Here is a 17,902-nt window from a genome sequence, read left to right on the forward strand (position 1 = left end):
TACATAACATATATATATATATATATATACATATAATACAATATATATATATATATACAATACATACTTAATATTACATATACATACAATATATACATACATCATATAAATATACATACATAATACATACATATACATACATTATACATACATATACATATACATACATATACTATATATATACATATATAATACATATCATATATATATATACATAATATATATATAATACATATATCATATATATACATATCATAATATACTATATATATATCATACATATAATATACATATATATATAATACATATATATAATACATATATACATATCATATATATCATATATATATATATTATATAGAGAGAGGACAGTAAACAGGACTTTGGCTATGCTACACCATTAGGTAGCTAAAATTCCACATGGCCCTTATACTTTTATTTAACAATAAACATAAAAGATAAAAACTGTGGGCACAGACCTTTTTTGGCTTCTGAAGTTGGGGCATGCCACACAAACTTTGAAAACCAGCTTGCTAACAAGAGGACTTTTGTCACCAGGTAGGTGGAGTTGCATTAGCAATTTAGCTACCATACTAACTGCATGAGTTATCATTATAATTATCCTTCAGCTATGAGAAGGGCTTTAATTTACTAGACATTAGAAAGAAAAGTCCACAAATTAACCCATTATTTATTACTGTCATTTAAATTTGTTTTAAAAAAGACTCACTGTAGCTTTATATTTGACACCAATGAAAACAGATACTCCTTTTTTTCTAATAAGCACACTCAACAATTAGGGACATTTCTGAAAATTTCTTACAGCTAATGTAAATTAGAAATCTCAAGATGACCATTTCCAAATCCGGAATTTGCGAATCAGTTGTACTTCTGCTAATCCAGGAATTTTACCCGTTGTTGCCCTTCTGCCCGTCTGTGGCTATGTTCAAAGTTGCAGGGTGAGTCACACCCTCATAAATGAGTTCCTTTTGGGAAATCCACAAACTTGCAGTCATAGTCAGTCTAGCAGGGCTTTGTAACTGAGTCAAGTTGATCCCAAGGTTTAGTTTCAGTTATGAGGTACATTAAACAAAAAGACAGCTGCCACCGGGCTACTTTGGACATTTACATGTAACTTAATTTCGTATGTGCTCATTGTAGAGCTGATTTGAGGCAATTACGAAATCAAGTGCATTCCCTCCGGGTGAAGGGAGCATGAAATGAGGTCATGCTGTGGCTTCTCTAGAAATAGATGAGTTAATACATAGTTTTCAGTGAACACGACTGACAGGACAAGCACACGTATTTGGGTTGTTTGTTTGTTTTTTTATGAAAAAGACAAATTTTTGTAAAAGAACCAACTTGGACATTAACCGTAACTAAGCCTTTACTTCTTTCAAATGGCCTCAGTGAATTTCAGGAACTGACCATGAGTTTCAGTAACATTTGTTTATTCCCATAAAGTAAACTGGGATGGATTTTCAAGCAGTGATGGTAAACGCTGGTCGTACAGTACATTCAGAGGTTATATTTAGGACCAAATGGATAATGTGGAAGAGGAAGTGAGGTGCATTTGTGGTCATCACCATGACTTCTTCCTCTTAACTTTCCCATGAGCGACTGCTTCTTAAAACAAAGGAATTTCAGTACGAGCTGTTGTGAATGAGAGCAGCGGGGTAGATGCACTTCATACATAAGCAAAAAAGACTGGTTAGTGAGAACCAGCAGATATGACTCAAAAATATTTCAGTTATGAATGACTGTCTGGCTGTTTATAGCGTGGCCTTGCTCTCAGTCACCGGTGATGTAAGATCGGATCTACCACATTATGTAAATGCTGTGCAAAAGTACGCAAATGTACAGAGGGCAAAAACACCTAGAAAAATACGAGGTGCAAATGTAGGCCGTGATCTAAATATTATGAGAAAATGGTGCAGTGTGTGTTTTGATAAATGCAGAGATAAAGGCCGCTTTCGTCAACATGTTTATGCAATTAATAGAAAAATTTTTAAAAAATCCCACATGCAGGTAAAAATTACTTACTTGCTTTATGATGTCTCTTACAAAAAAATAGACTTTTGTTGTTGAAGCTGACTTGATGAATAAAGGTAAACAAAACTGTGTACGCAGATCAGTCTGACAATGACAGGGGTGAGCGTCAGTGGCTTATTAAAGGCATCAGATCCGCCTCAAAGCTTGTAATCAGAAAGCTGGGCTTTTCATTGTTAAGTGCCTGGAGCACTTTGGGATCACATACATTTCTAAGGAGGGAATCCCCTCTTCCTTACTGGCTTCACAGTCTGCCACAGTGTCGCTTTTGATGGCTGAAACCTTGGACTTCCTCACCAGGGATCCTAAAAAAGAAGAAGAAGTAGGCGCTAATACCAGTGATCTAAGCCTATAAATGTTAAATTAAAATGATTTTCCCAAGTCTACTGTGTTCCATTTCAACTAAACGTATGTGCTTTTCGGGAATTCCCTCGCGATGGCGGGAAATTCCCATTCTTTTAGGATACACAGAAGATTAAAGGTTGTAAACATCTATTCTGTATTTGCTTGGATAAGTGTCAGACTGAAGTCAGGGTGAAGTTCTCCCTCTCTGTTCAAGTAGCTGTGAAAGCTACGTCAGTCATTACATCCTTATGCTTTGAAACCTGTTTCCAACAGGAACTGGTCTACCACTGTAACCTTTCTTTTTTATTCTTTATTTCTTAGAAAAAGTTCCCAGACATTCAGGTGGGGACGTGTGACTTATTTTTTTCCACTCTCAGATTGGTGTGTAGAGCCTCGGCGTGTGTGATAATTCAGTCACTTATAGACCCTGTTGAAAATGTGTAGGTGTTTGGTGGCGGGGGAGAATCCCCAGATGGCAGCTCGTGGTCTTTTTTTGTCCTGTGTGTATTTCTACCAGTCTTCCTGTGGTTGCCTTATAGGCGAGATGCTAAAGTTACCCTTCAAAGCCAAAATTGGAACCAGTTATTCCGTGGGCTTCTAAACTGGAGTCAAGATAGTGTGTTATGTAAATGAAAATGTGTGTAAATGTGTTGGAAACTGATACAGTCACCAGTATCTCCCCCAGTTAGCTGATGAGTAAGGAAACATGTGATGCTGTCTGGTAGCTTTTCAAAACCTTGGGGACTTGGGTGCTGTACCCGCTTTGAAGCGTTAATTTGTTTACAGTAGTAGTCAGTTTCACTGCTTTTTACTTAAAGCGTTTTCCGTAACCACAATAACCTTATTTCTATTGTTGCTAGAATGTCTGCCACAAACTTCAATGCGAAGACTGAAACCAAGCCTAGCCTGGTTCTGTCTAATGATCACAAATGACCCATAAACTCCCTACAAATTAAGTCTTGGATTATTAGGTCATACATACGTTTGTGTCATATTCACTGTACTGACAGTGAATATGACCATATCAATATCTCTTGACATGCAAGAATTAAAAAAACAAACAAAAAACAGAAGCAAAAATGTATTGAGATAAAAAAAAAGTTCAACTGAATTGATTGTAATTTTATTGGTATACAGGAAATATTGTGCTTTTCCTCTGTCTTTGTTACAGTGGTGGACAAGGAAAGGTCAAGTGGTCATACTAACCCTCTTAAGTCCAAGTGATCAATGACTGCCCCAACCCTGACCCCGATTCTAACCCTTACCCTCCTCTTCTGTCAACTGAACACTCGATGGATGAGGCAACTCTAGCATTAGGAAATCAAAATATCAACTTTTTGCTTTTATTAACCTGTTTCCCAGACCCTTGGCCATCGTGTAGCAGAGAAAATAATCATCCTAACTGACAGACATTTTTTTGCCTCCTCGAGAATCGAAGGTTAGGGGAGAATTAAGGTTATGACCAATGATGATGTACACCCCAATGGGTTAAATGTGGCCAGAGTTTCAAAGTAATTCCAATGAGCTGAAAGCTCAGGCTTTAGACTGCTCTAAATACTCAATTTGCTACAGTTTCTTCTACTCTTGGCTGGCAATATGACATCCTAATGTCTTAATATGATCATCCCAAGTGGACACAGATTTAGTTGACCTTCTCGTTTGTCAGGGACAGCCAATTAGAAGGGGATTAGCTTAAAGGGAGAATGGCCTTAAAAGCAATAAAGATAAAACCAGTTAACAGTGGATGAAAAGCACAACATAAATGAGTAAATAAGTTATGGTGTTAGAAAATCACTGACAAATGTCTGAGGTTAGACTATGGGACTTTTACTATCTTAAAAATGTCCAGTTAATGCGAGTGAGAAACAGTAGTTGAAAGTTGCACAAAACTAGCTTGCTAAAGAAGCTAAAAAAAGGGCAAACCCCGCCTGAGAGTACCGAATTGAGAAAGAATTTGCTTCGTTGTTGAAAGTTTACGTTAAAAGACCTTAGAAAAACATGTTTTCTTTCAAAGGCTCTAATCCAGTCCTAAAATGTGCCCATGGCCTGAACAAAAAAAAAAACAAAAAACAAAAAAAAACACACTGCAGCAAAGGTAGGTACGTTTTCGCTCACACAAAAGTACCGCAGCTGTTTGACTGCGTCTGTTCACTTCCTTTTTAAAAACAGGGGATGTCCAGCTTCCTGCACTTACTTCACCAAACCCATGACAAGTGATTCACCAAACAGCACAGTTGGTCCGTGTGTGTCAAACTGATACTTCACCGTGACTGAATGCACGATCTTTCAGACACTGACTGATATGCAGGCATTTGGTTTGGATGTAACTTGAGCCCTTGTATCTGCTCGCTGCTCTCAGTACCACTGTAGTGTTTGCTTCAGCTACATAACAGCTGGGAATCTGGCTGTCACAGTACAGCGTGCCCATTCAGGCAACACTGGGAAGGGGTTTTCCACCAGGCACACACACACACACACACATAAAAAACACACGTGACAAGCTAAAAAGACATGCACACAGATTAAGAAGTGCCAGAATTTTCGTGGTTAAGCGGCTAGGATCTTGGGTGCTGTCTATCTCGAGAATTAAAAATACCACCCCATCTATAAATCACCATAAGATAACGTGTGTGGGTAAACTGTCTTTTATTACAAAAATAAGGTACTGCCGCCACAGAAACAACACATCTCCACAAATAAGCATACTGCCAGTTGAGATGCAATCTTTACACAAGTCGATCAAAATTTGATCTCCAACATTGTTTCTGGTTCAACCACGTTTTTTTGTTGTTGTTTTTTTATCCCAAACTTTTACCAAAAATATATATATTTAATGGCTTTGGCGGGGTGGGGGAAGGCAACCAAATATTGCAATAAAATGATTTGCCATTTAAACAATAAGAATAAATATGAATAGTTACATAGTTGTAAATCTGTTATTAATATATACTTTACAAAATAGAAACATGTTAAGTTCAATAGCACCACATTATCATCTAGATGCAAAATAAGAAGCTTATGCATCGTGAATCTCTTTCATCGTACGACTCCACGATTAAGTTTTAAACTAAATGTCAAAAAAGTGCAACAGGTTTGTAATTTGACACTGAGGTATATTATATTCCATATATATTGCATCAGTAATCCTCTTCCCCACCACAATAATCTCCCGCAATGCCACAGGAGTACTCTTAGAACCTGACATCGGATAAAAACTAATATATATATATATATGCGCCAATTGTACAGATTTGTTTCTTTATGTACAAAAAAAAGAAAAAAAGGTAAGTCAGTTGTTTGATTTGTAGTCAAGCTTCTCAGAATTGGAATCTCCACTCGGGGTATTTTCTGCAGTGTAGTGCTGGTCTTCAGTGTTCAGTTACTGTCAGTAAGAAATGACTGTTATTTCCAAATCAGTGTTCTTCCATTTACACTCGGGCACACTCTAAGCAGTGGTTCAGGTACTCTGCAGCTTTTGTGTCGCTGAACGTGGCGAGGCACTGCGGGCACTGCAACTCTGACATGCCTGGGTGTTCGTTCCAGGCAGAGTTTGGGGTTGCCGCCGCAGCCGCAGGTTGCTGGTGCTGCTGGTGCTGCTGCCGCCTCTCAGCAGTGGTCCTCAACAGAGGCTCTGACGTGTCCTTACTTCGCTTTGAGGAGATCCTGTGTCCTATGTGCACGTGACACAAGGGAACCACGTCTCTGCTCTCTCTGCTAGCTCCCTGCTGAAGACAGGGAGGCACGTACACTGTCAGCACAAGCTACACGTACTGGACGGTGGTAACAAGTAAAAGGAAGTCCGTGCTTCTGTCGAGGCACTCATGCACCTAAGTGCAGGGCTGTTGTCTCACCTGTTTGTGCAGCTGCTGTTTTAGCTGAGAAACCTGCTCCTTCAGGGCATCAATCTGGCCCTGCGCTCGCTCCCTGTCCGCACGCTCTGACTTAAAGTCATCAGTGTAGATAAGAACCTTAGGAAGCAAAAAAAAAAAAAAAATCTTTCACATTTAGTTTCATATTTAGTTATTTGACACTATAACCACGCTTAACAGAACTCAGCCAATCACCAGGCATGAAATCGCACCAACCTGTTGCTCAAGTGTCTGAATTTGCTCCTTGTCTTGTCTTCTGATGTCATCCATTTCTCTAGCAAGCCGTGCACACTCCCTCATTTTCTCCTCCAGTAAGCCGTTGAGCCTGGAAATCTCCTGATGAAGCAATCCAGTGTTGGTGGAGCCCATCGCAGGCATCAAGCCCTGCCCGGTGCTGTCCTTCAGCCTCTGACATAAACCTCTTATATAGTCCTCCCTGCTGGAGTCATACTTCTGCCACTGAGTATTCAGGCTTTGTACCTAAAAGGAAATTAAAAAAACAAAACGTCACACCTTCGATCATGCACCATGTTTTATATTCCACCACTGGAGTGTTAATATTGTGTGCAAAAGTAATTGAAATGTGTTTCCTTAAGGACATAATCAGATCACATGTCTATTTTTTTTTCCTGACTGATTTCAGACAACACTAATGAGACTCACGTATGCCACACGCTGCTTTAGCTGTTGATTCTCCTCCTGAAGCTGACGGATTTGGGCATTAACACTACCCATCTCAGAGGACTCTGGCACCTGTAAAAGATTAGAAAACAGAGGTTACAACAGGACCCTGAAAAGTTGAAAACAAACAGCTGTATTATAAAGCTATTTAAAAAAGAAATTACAAAAGCAACTGGTGACTTCTAAAAGCATTTACACACCTCTGCATTCTTTTGCATAAGGGCCACATCTTCCACTTCTCCTCCTCCCCTTTTGTCTTTCTCCAGTCTCGCCATCAGCTCCTGGCACACCTTAACAGTTGCACCGAGCTGCCTGCGTAGCTGGTCGGCCTCCTCGGCCAGGGAGGTACAGAGGACACTTCTGGTGGCCTCAGCCTGCTCCCTCTCCTGCAAGGCTACCCGTAGCCTTTGGATCTCCCGGTCCTTCTCGTGGTCCGGCTGACATCTGATGGTCTCCAGCTCCAGCTCTTTCTCCCTGAGCTGAGTGTTCAGCCTCTGGATCTCCTGAGGAACAATGATGACAGATTCATGGCATGGCAACAACAGCTTGCAACTGATATGTCAGATATGCTCTATGTTTTGTTCCCTGAACACTTCTGCAGTAGAGACTGTAAAATGAACGCGTCACAGTAGACAGCAGCTTACAGTTCAGGGTAACAAACTGATATATAAAAAAATCTATGGTTATAAATCACTGATTAGAGCTGTAGGGAGAAACATCGACTGTGTACAATCTTCAGCATGTTTTTACCTCAGCTTGTCGGGCTGCCTTCAAGTCCCCTTCGTTCTTCTTCTGTTTTAGTTTGCATATTTCATTGAGTAAACTCTCCACCAAAGAGTTGGACGGACTGATGAGCACAGACTCCTTATCTCCCACCGTCATGTAGAGCCTCTCGTGTCTCCCCAGCCTGGCTTTTAAATCTGCAATAACACCGTCCTTTACAGAGATCTGTCTGTTCAGAAGGTCTATTTCCTGCCGCGTCTCATGATACAGAGTATTAAGCACGCTGTAACTCCGCATTTTGTCTCTGAGCATGTCGTTATCCGTGGTGTTTATACTGACGTTATCCATTGCGGGTTTTGTAGACTTTGACAGACGCACCAGTCTCTTAAAAATCCAGCATTTGACGCCTCTGCCTCGAGCCCCGTGTCTTTAGAAAAAGACCAACGTCGTCAATTGTCTCAAATTTGGCTCATCAGAGAATAATATCCCCCGAACCGGGGATTTCCTAGGGAACTTCCCCGCGGAGTTTTTTGAGCTTCGTCAAAAAGGAGCCATGCATGTGTTCAAAAAGGTTCACTGTAGATATCCACAGGTAGAAAAAAAACATTTTATAGCGTCTTGGCACAACTTGGTAAACAAAGAAACATATATTTTAAATGTAGCTAAAAGTTTAAGCTAGGTCTCTTAAAGGCTGAAAAAAGAGAGACGATTGCTGCTTTCAATTACGTCGGAAAATCTACTACTCCTAGTTAGAGCGAACAAAAATTAAGTTATGTAAAAAAAAATGTTTACCGGTGTTTTATTAGTGCCACCATTATTATAAGGATGCATAGCTTTGGCTTAAAAGGGAGAAAAGGGAATGGCTTGCACTTTAGTCAACTTTATTTTATACAACCCAAATGCTGCTTGCTGTTGGTTTCTACAGAAAGTATAAACTATAATATTGAAAGGAATATCAGATTATACTAAATGAAAAACGCTAATTTCCCAGCGGTAGTTTACCGGGTTTTTACACATTCAGTCCCCTAAAAGTCACATTAGGGCATTTACTCGTAGTGTCATAACAAATTCCCCATGCGCGCCACTCATTTTTGTCAGGCTTTAATTTTTCCCACAGCTATAAATGCACCGCAATGCATTGTCATTCAAAGAATTACGCATTAAGGACCACATCGGTGCCGTATTAATGGCTGATTTTAGGATGCAGCGGTCTATGACTGAACATTGTCATCCCGTTTTTGTGTGTGTTTGTTTGGTTTTTGTGCTGAAATTTTGGGAAGTGACACAATGTCTCTTACGGTAGCAAATCAAGAATTTACCCAAGCTGTACTGGAAGCAGCTCCAGTTCATGGTGACCTCTTGGTACTGCAAACTGGGAATACTCATGAATAAACGGATCATGATCTTTACTTTTCTTATGCATTTTCTCTTTTTTAAGTGCTACATTAAAAAAGGGTTCACTACAAAAACGTAATTACACATGGATGACAAAGAACACCACTGATTCCAAATTAATTCATTATACTTGTTGTTGCAGTTTGTAGCTGGCTTTATTTTTATGCAATTTTGTATAAAATACAGATGTAACACATACTGTTGAATCATGGACTGATGTGCTTTTAGCAATGAATGTGTGCTTTGGATGTATAGTCTTAATATGGGTCCCAAGAACCTAGATATTTATGTGGAGGTAATAAATAAATAAATACACCCAATAGAGTACAGTGTGTGTAATCGTTTAGCTGAAACGGTTCCAAGTTTACGTGTGTAACCTTTTTCTCAGACACTTTAAACAAAATGCACAGTAACTAGCATATATAGGTCACACTTACTACATGTGCTCCATTTAGGTTCATCGCTGGACTACAAGAAGAGTGTACTAAGCATTATCGGGTCAAAATGAAACTACTGTCTAGACAGTAGGAGTACCGAGTTAAAGACCAAGAGTGTTCATCAGTTGTATTGGCCAGTGGGGAGTCCCAGGTATTTCTGGGTCAATCACACCAAGAGACATGTGAGGTGTGAAGCTTAATGTCTTTTAATGTCACATGGCAGTCATGTGACGCTTGTTACAATAGCAAGAATTGAGGTGTAAAGTGTGTAAAAAATTGTAGGAAGGTGGGAAGAAGTGTCAGGGTGGAAACTAACTGATTCCACAAAAGAATCTGTCTATAAAAAAACCTAATGCTGACCTGAATCATTTGAGTTCTCTATGGCCTTCTTTTACAGTCTCATCCTAGCAACACCACCCCTTCTTATTGATGATTCACACCTTCATTCATGTGATTGGCAAGTCTCAGAACTCATGTGACAGTAAAATGTCTGGGACTTCCTGAAAGAGTCATCGGTTGACACCTTGTGAACAGGTGGCAAAACACCTTAAACACCATTCATGTTAAGTAGTACAGTAACTTGTAGAATGGAAATATATAAACTTCAGAGTTTCCGCTATGAAAAGAGGCTTTGTTAAGTACTTGTTGCAATGCCGAAACAGTAAGTCCATGGAAAATGAAGCACCAACAGTTATAATAATCATGTAAGCGTTATGCCCCCATAACACTTACACGATAACACTTTAAAGATCAGTAGTTAAATATATCTGTGGTCTGGTGCCTCTTTCCAAGGTTAGTGCTTAAAGCTTCCTCAAGCCGGGTGCAGCACTGACAAAGATTCATTGTCGGCATGAATATTGTGGCAATTTCTCTCAACTTTTCTTTTCCAGGGTGGAATGATTGTACAGCATACATTTCAATGACGCAAAAAACACAAATTGAAAGTATACGTTTGAATTTATTTAGGATTTTCTGTAATCCACACAGGTTAACAATTAGACATATAGGCTCAAATACATGCATATACGCAAACTTAAATGTCCCTTAGTAAGTTACACCTCGGTGCTTTGGGCAGCCATCAACAACTTTCTGGCATAATTCTGGCTGGATATTTGACTGCTCTTCTTGGCAGAATCCTGCTTTATCCATTCAAAATCCATTTTTGATGTGTGTTTGGGACCGTAGTCCCAAACTTGGATCCAATTGTCTAAGTTTCAACCATCTAGCTCTTGATTTGAGGGAAAGATGTAGATTTGGAGATAGTCCTCCTCTTTCATTATTCCATCCACTTTGTGCAATGTACCAGTACCACTGGCAGCAAAACAGCCACAGAGCATGATGCTACCCCACCATACTTGACAGTTGGTACAGTATTCTTAGATTTGAAAGCCTCACCTTTACTCCTCCAAACCTCCTCTTATCAGTGTGCCTAAATAGCTCAATCTTTATCTCATCTGGCCATTAAACCTTTCTCCACAAAGTATTTGGCTCGTCCAAGTGGGCAGCTGCAAATTGCACTCGAACTTGAAGGTTCTGATTTTGGAGCAGGGGCTTCTTCCTTGGTTGGCACCCTCTCAGTCCACGATGATGTAAAACTCTGTAAATGCTGGTATTCCAACTAGTGTTTCCAGTTCATGGCAGGCTTGGTGGTTCCTGGGTCGTTCTTGAATATCTCAACCAATTTCCTTTCATCTAAGAGTGATGCTCTTCTTCCAGACCTTGGCAAAGTGGTGACACATAAAATAATTTGTACTTGTGTACAACTGTTTGAACTGGTGCTCTTGGAATTTGCAGTTGAGTAGAAATGGCCCCAAGAGACCTTCCAAACTTGTATTCTCACTTCTTAGATTTTCATTGAGCTTCTTGGACTTTCCCATTTTTCTGAGTATTGGTCAATCCAATTAGTGCCAACAAATAAATCCTTTCTATGCTCTATGCTGGTAAAAAGAAACTGTCAGCGGTTATTAAACATGTATGATCACTAATGAGAAGTTAATAGGCCTTGGCCTAGTCAAGGTAAAAACACTGTGGAATCTTCAGCACCAGTTATTAAAAGATTTAAGTGAGTCCATGTATAATATTTTGCCTGTGTTTATTTTGTTGATTAAAGAAAATCAAAATCAATTCAAACTTGTGCACCCAGTTCTTTAAATGGTAAATGGCCTGCATTTGTATAGCGCTTTACTAGTCCCTAAGGACCCCAAAGCGCTTTACACACACAGGTAATGGCAAGCTACCTTGTAGCCACAGCTGCCCTGGGGCGCACTGACAGAGGCGAGGCTGCCAGACACAGGCGCCACCGGGCCCTCTGACCACCACCAGTAGGCAAACACGGGGTTAGTATCTTGCCCAAGGATATTTGGCATGCAGCCAAGAGGCAGCCTGGGATCGAACCACCGACCTTCTGATTAGTGGCTGACCTGCTCTGCCACCTGAGCTACAGCCAGCGTCCATTGTACAGCATCCATTAAAGATGCACGCTGTACAATCCTTCCATCTTAAAAAAAGAAAAGTTCAACGAAATCATTAAAAAGTCGGTTTTCATCATTGAATATGATGGTTGGCTGTTGCCTGATAACCTAAAACAGAGGTCTTCAGGTTTTGTTGGTCTTATATGACCACTGATGGTCTTCTGCTCAGTGCAGGAAAGCTGTGTATTTGCTGTGGACTACCATAATCCACCATCATAATAAAATTATATAGTACCGTATATTTTATTTTTGTTACAGCATTCGATGAACTTCCAAGAGTGTGCTTTAACATTTATCGGTTGCTATTTAAAGATGAAGTGAGTCTTTTTCTGTTGTGACCTTTAGCGTTAGCCCACTTTTGGTAGGTCACTTGTGGCTGCTGCTCACTAGGCGAATGAAATAACTTTCTGTGGTATCGACCACGCTATTTGTGATCATGTGTGTGGGTGTGGGTCTCCATTTGTACTTGGACATTTGTGTGTTTACTTTACTTTGAGAACCCTTTTGTGGTTTAGGACCACGCTTTATGTGACAGTTTGCGTTGTGGTGGCAACAGATTCCTTTTGCCTACTGTTACATGTTGCTATGTTTGTTTGATGTGTGGTAGTAACTTGGTTTGTGGCTTTTATGTCGACCTTTTCATGGGTCTTGGGTTATTATTTTCTGTGTTCAGTATAGACCTTTGGTAAGGTATCATGTGCTGGGGCTTTTCCTGTGTCGGCTCAGGAATTTGTTAGGTCACCTGTTGCTTCATTTGGTGATTGGAAAAATTTGGAAAGAACACTTATTTTCCAGTTTCCCCTTCCCTTTTTCTCTTTTAGATCTCTGAGATCAAGGGCTAGACCACACTGCTGGTCAGGAGTGGGGAATTAGGTTTCCCAAGTGGCCACGTGAGAACTGGGGACGATAAGGTGAACTTAGTTCTGTTCAATATTAGATGAACTGCCCACCCCTGATCTAGAGTGTGTTTGTCCTTTCTCTTTCTTTAATTTATGAGCCGGGACATAAGAGAAAGTAGCTCCTCAAGTGAAAATATTAATCTTTTCATCATGAATGTAAGAAGCCTTTAGATTGAGTGATCAAAGATGAAAGAGAAAATCAAAAATAATGAACATTTACTAGTGTCAGTTGTTCTTTATCTGCCTTTTAAACACCGATTGATTGGAGCTTCAAGTGATTTAAAAAAATTACTAAAGGTGTTGAATAAACCTCAATGTGTTCAGAAGCAAATCTTACAATAAGACAATTAATTTTATGGATCTTATAACTGTTAACTTTTTTAATATTTAAATGTTAAAATACAAACTGGCATTGTTACACTTGCTGGTCACTGTATTAGGTACAGCTTGCTAGTATCTGGTTGGACCCCTTTTTGCCCCCAGAAATGCTTTAATTCTTCATGACGCGGATTCAACAAGGTGCTGGAAACATTCCTTAGAGATATCAGTCCATATTGACGTGATAGCATTGCTGCAGATTTGTCGGCTGCACACTGAGACTATGATCCGGTGACCGTGGAGACCATTTGAGTACAGTGTACATTGTGAGAACATGACATGGTATGTGGCATAGTTATTCTGCTGGGAGCAGCCATCAAAAGATACTTAAGTAGGCTGTGGCCCAAAGTGTGCCAAGAAAATGCACACCCCCACCACCACTACACAAGCAGCAGCCTCAACCATTGTTTTCATGCTTTCATTATGTTTATGCTAAATCTGGATCCTATCAGCCGAATGTTGCAAAGGAAATTAAAACTCGTCATACCAGGCGACGTTTTTCCAGTCTTCTGTTGCCAGTTTTGGTGAGCCTGGTCAAATTGTAGTCTCAGTTTCCTGTTTTTAGTTGACAGAAGTGGTTCCCACTTCTGCTGATGCAGCCCACCACAGGTGTACATTTGATATGTTGTGCATTCAGAGATGTTCTTCTGTGTACTTTGGTTCTAACAAGTTGCGATTATTTTTGCTGGATATTTTCTCTTTTTTGGACCATTCTCTGTAAAACCCAGTGATGGCTGTGTTGGAAAACCCCAGCAGATCAGCAGCTTCTGAAATATTCACAAATGCCATGTTCAAACACGCTTAAATCACCTTTCTTCCTCATTCTGATGCTCGGTTTGAACTTCACCAGGTCATCTTGACCATGCTTATGTGCCTAAATACGCTAACGTGCTGCCACGTGATTGGCTGATGAGATGTTTGCATAGAGGAGAATCTGAACAGGTGTACCTAACAAAGTGGCCGGTGAGTGCATATCCAGTGATCTATGATCAGATTTTTAACAGTGAATTCCGCTAGATGGCAGTGTTAAATCAGTATGTTTCTCTATCCTATAGCTGTGGGATCAAGATTATTTTAAAGTAGGAAAACGACCTCTCTCCTGTGCACAGCAATGGACCGGCTCATTTCAAATATTAACTTTGTATCTTTTAATTGCTGCAAACTTTACACAAGAATAAATGACAGTATTTGATATTTACACTGTAATACATCCAAAATGACTTATGTTTCAAGCACACACACAGACACACAGTTACTTGCATTTACCAAACTACCTGCTAATCAAAACCGTCCAATCATCAATACCAAGAAGCAGTTTGCGTCACTCAGAATGAAGATGCAAAGTTGAATGTTTACATGACACATGAGTGTCTAGGAGTAAAAAAATATTTTTATCATATGGTGGTAGAAAATTATGCAGTTGCTCAAGTACAAAACGTTTACCAAGAATTATTAAAATACTGAACGGGAAGAGAATATAGCCAGCTATCTCTCATTTGAGGAAATGGTAGGAATACAAAACCACAAATATTTGCTGTATGCTTCGCGCTAGGCACCCCTGGATCACAGCTTTAATCGCTGGGCACTGTGTAAAATGAATCCGCGTTAGCATCTGAGGCAGAAGTGACTTTCTATAAGATGAGAATACATTGTTAACTTAATCCAAGCAGTACATCACCAGATCTGTTGCTGCTGATCTCAAAGCTGTCCAGGTCTGCGTGTTGTTGTTGATTTTAAATGGGGCTTTTATAGAAATGACGGCTAAAAAAACAATAATGTTAAAAGATTTAACACCTGATTTGACCTCCTGGAAAAGATGAGAAAAACGCCCTAAAAGTCTGACGAGCTCACTCTGTGAGCTTTACCAGGATGACACATCTGCCAGTGATAAGTAGAGTCAGTCATTTTCAAATCCTGGACTCAAAGCTTTGCTAGTTTTCACTCTCTCCGTGTAAGTTGTGATTGCTCTGGACCTTGGACAGCAGCTGAGTTCAATTAACTGTAACTGATGGGGCCGCAGCAAAGACCATTGGCTGGGGAGGGACGCACAGTTTGAAATTGGCAGCTAGGGGGCACCAATGTTACCGGTGCGTACAAACTGAATGGAAGTCTGTCTGGAAGTCTGATTTTCACAATAAAAACCACAGTTATAGTTTTAGAGTCAAATAAAAGATTTTTGGTTTATTTAATTAAGCGTGTTTATCTATACTTTATACCCCATTTCAACTTCTTCTTCTTCTTTTTAAACATTATCTGTATTCAATGATAAACCAATGAGAGAAACAGTAAGCTGTGCGTCCTCTGGGGCCAGGCAAACGTCTTTGCTGCGCTCTAGAGCAGAAAAACCAGAACTGCGACCACAAAAGAAGGACTCCCTCAACAAAACTTGACCTTCAACCTTAACATGCAGGTACCCACCCCACCTCTTCCTCCCCCCCTCTTCCCTAGCACTGTAACTTGCGGACGCTGCGTGAAATCCTTTTAAACTCGCGCTGTCCCTTCTGCCAGCGCTTCAGAGAGGTGATGACCAGATGGCCATCCATCTTCTGGCCCATGACCAGGTATGCGGCGTTGATGTCGTCCATCTCCTCGCAGATACACTGCAGCCCGTCCTTCAGCCACAGCGCCGTCTTCCTGAGGTCTCGCTCCGTCACGCCGTTCACCATGTAGATTGTCTTGCTCTTCGTGTCCGGCACTATTTTGGTGTCGCCGTTGATGTAGGCGATCTCCTTCACTTTGATTTTCAGAGCTTTAGTGCATGCAGAACGAAGAAAGAGAGCGAGAGATGAAGGAAATGCTCACTTATGAAAAACGTGGGAAATCCATGCAGGGGTGGAGGCCTAACTGATTCTCCTCTTCATGCTGCCCTGAGACAACGCGGCGAGCTCTCAGGGGCCCCTAAGCTATGCTGACCTTGATGTACTAATGCTCTGATGCATGGGTTGGGGAGACTTACCAAAGTCATTTTTGCAGAGGTTCTCAACAATTTCGTTGTCATTTTCATCCGTTTCCATGCAAGCATCGCACACCCTGGGCGCTGAAACGGGAATCAAATGAGGCAAATCTTAAAAAATGATTTGTGCATCTACTAAATATACGTGACTAGAACACATGCGTCGATTTTAATTTTTTTTATATATATATATATTTTTACATTTTTTTATAAAGCTGCAAATATGTGTGAATTTTGAGCCAGTGTGCCTCAAAGTGAATTTGGGATTCATGCAGAATGTTTGTTACCCTCTTTGGTGGCTGGCGCAAAGCTGTCGATGCTTGCAGGCGGTATGCACAGGTCATTGTCGAGTGGGAAGCGCTCGCAGTCCAGCATCTTTGGCCATGGAAAGCCAAAGGCGGACATCACGGGCGCGCAGCCGCGCTTGACGTTTTCACAGAGAGACCTGCACGGCTGTATGGGCTCGTCCAAATCGTCCAGACAGACCGGAGCGAAAAGAGAGCAGAGGAACTTTCTCGTGTCCGGGTGACACTGTTTCTGGACCAGCGGGATCCAAGACGACGCTTGCTGCAGTACTTCGTTCATGGTTTCGTGTCCGAGCAGGTTCGGGAGGCGCATCTCCGTGTACTCTATATCGTGGCAAAGCAGGAGATTTGCAGGGATTGCCTTGCAGTTGTTCTTCTTGTAGAATAGTTCATGCTGGCCGAAGTTATACAGTCCGTGGATTGCTTGCAGGCAGGGCATTGTTATCACCCACAGCACCGCCACGGTCGGAGTCAAAGCTCTCATGCTGTCTGGTGTATGTGAAAGTTTCAGGCTTTGGACGGAGCTTCTGTCAGTGGCAGGCTTCTACTGTGACAGGAGGTTTTCTTCCCGGCATGTCTGGGAGGAGTCTGTATAATATGCGCAAAGGCCTCTTCTTCATTCGGCACATTTGGTTTTCCTCCTATCAGGTGAACCATGTGGACAAATTTGTCTTCTCGGTCAAAGATTGCCCCCCCCCCGCGAAATTCTTACTCCTTTGGAGCGTAGAGGCATTTTTGATTTCTAATTATGGCTCGTAGTATTTTATCACCAGTCGCTTTCTTGACAGCTTCCCTCCCCCGAGTTAATCTCTGGCTCTCCGTGGAAATTAAAACAAATGCGTCTGACAGGTTCCCCTCATTACGCCCAAATCAACAGACATTCATCCTGAGTGATCCCCCGTTTTCTTTTCTTTTTCTTTTTTTGCAAATAGTTTAGAAATGTCAGTAGGGGCATTTAGCTCAGTTCACTGGAGCGTTAATTTTCCATCATTAGGAGTGGTGAAATCCTCCGGGCAGGTCTGCAGGTTCCATACCACATGGTGAAATATTGTTTGCCCTGGTGTGAGAAGCAGACCTGCACAAAGCACACCCAGGGGTGAAACCAAATCTGCCTCCTCCGGCACTGCAGCTCTGGCTCATGTCCACTCGCAGACCCCCATGAGCTACAGTCACGTCTGCAGAGAGCAGCGTGGTTATTCTCAGGCTTGAACTTCCTCTTCACATTCACTTGAATGGAGCTGAAATGAATTAGGACTTTGGCCTTTGGATCAGTTCAGCAAAATCACAGAAACATATTTTCCTCCTTAGGCTACTCCCCGTGGAGATATGCACATGCTTTTGGCTACCCAAATCCAGATATCTGTTGTGAGATGCCTGCTGCCTGAGAGCCCTGCAGC

At 41.1% G+C, this 17,902-nt stretch overlaps 2 protein-coding genes across 3 annotated transcripts; both read right to left on the reverse strand.

The window, feature by feature from the left end:
* Positions 1 to 5,023: 5,023 nt before the first annotated feature.
* Positions 5,024 to 8,365, reverse strand: tnip2 (TNFAIP3 interacting protein 2). Of its 2 annotated transcripts, none has more exons than XM_005929245.3 (6): positions 7,695 to 8,365; positions 7,145 to 7,447; positions 6,927 to 7,016; positions 6,480 to 6,743; positions 6,246 to 6,362; positions 5,024 to 6,116 (listed from the first exon to the last, which is right to left on the reverse strand). In XM_005929245.3, the coding sequence occupies exons 1-6, from the start codon at positions 8,013 to 8,015 to the stop codon at positions 5,823 to 5,825; spliced, it is 1,389 nt and encodes a 462-aa protein (XP_005929307.1). In that variant the 5' UTR covers positions 8,016 to 8,365; the 3' UTR covers positions 5,024 to 5,822. The 2 variants fall into 2 exon arrangements, with proteins under 2 accessions (XP_005929307.1, XP_005929306.1); XM_005929244.3 differs by having other exon boundaries at positions 5,024 to 6,119; positions 7,695 to 8,363.
* A 4,927-nt stretch (positions 8,366 to 13,292) lies between these two features.
* sfrp2 (secreted frizzled-related protein 2) lies at positions 13,293 to 17,114 on the reverse strand. Its single transcript, XM_005929243.3, has 3 exons — positions 16,488 to 17,114; positions 16,204 to 16,284; positions 13,293 to 15,996 (listed from the first exon to the last, which is right to left on the reverse strand). The coding sequence occupies exons 1-3, from the start codon at positions 16,987 to 16,989 to the stop codon at positions 15,692 to 15,694; spliced, it is 888 nt and encodes a 295-aa protein (XP_005929305.1). The 5' UTR covers positions 16,990 to 17,114; the 3' UTR covers positions 13,293 to 15,691.
* Between the last annotated feature and the right edge of the window lie 788 nt (positions 17,115 to 17,902).

Source organism: Haplochromis burtoni, unplaced genomic scaffold (genome assembly GCF_018398535.1).
Source record: "Haplochromis burtoni strain Fernald_Lab_line unplaced genomic scaffold, NCSU_Asbu1 Contig_122, whole genome shotgun sequence".
NCBI lineage: Eukaryota > Metazoa > Chordata > Actinopteri > Cichliformes > Cichlidae > Haplochromis > Haplochromis burtoni.

What these genes read in the sequence shown, in the direction of transcription:
- tnip2 (XM_005929244.3), bottom strand. Translation starts at nt 8,015, where the DNA reads ATGGATAACGTCAGTATAAACACCACGGATAACGACATGCTCAGAGAC. An exon ending in AGGCAGCCCGACAAGCTGAG is followed by an intron (nt 7,448 to 7,694) that starts GTAAAAACATGC and finishes ATTGTTCCTCAG; the next exon opens with GAGATCCAGAGGCTGAACAC. An exon ending in TTATGCAAAAGAATGCAGAG is followed by an intron (nt 7,017 to 7,144) that starts GTGTGTAAATGC and finishes AATCTTTTACAG; the next exon opens with GTGCCAGAGTCCTCTGAGAT.
- sfrp2 (XM_005929243.3), bottom strand. Translation starts at nt 16,989, where the DNA reads ATGAGAGCTTTGACTCCGACCGTGGCGGTGCTGTGGGTGATAACAATG. An exon ending in TGCGCCAGCCACCAAAGAGG is followed by an intron (nt 16,285 to 16,487) that starts GTAACAAACATT and finishes TTCCCGTTTCAG; the next exon opens with CGCCCAGGGTGTGCGATGCT. An exon ending in CCTCTGCAAAAATGACTTTG is followed by an intron (nt 15,997 to 16,203) that starts GTAAGTCTCCCC and finishes CATGCACTAAAG; the next exon opens with CTCTGAAAATCAAAGTGAAG.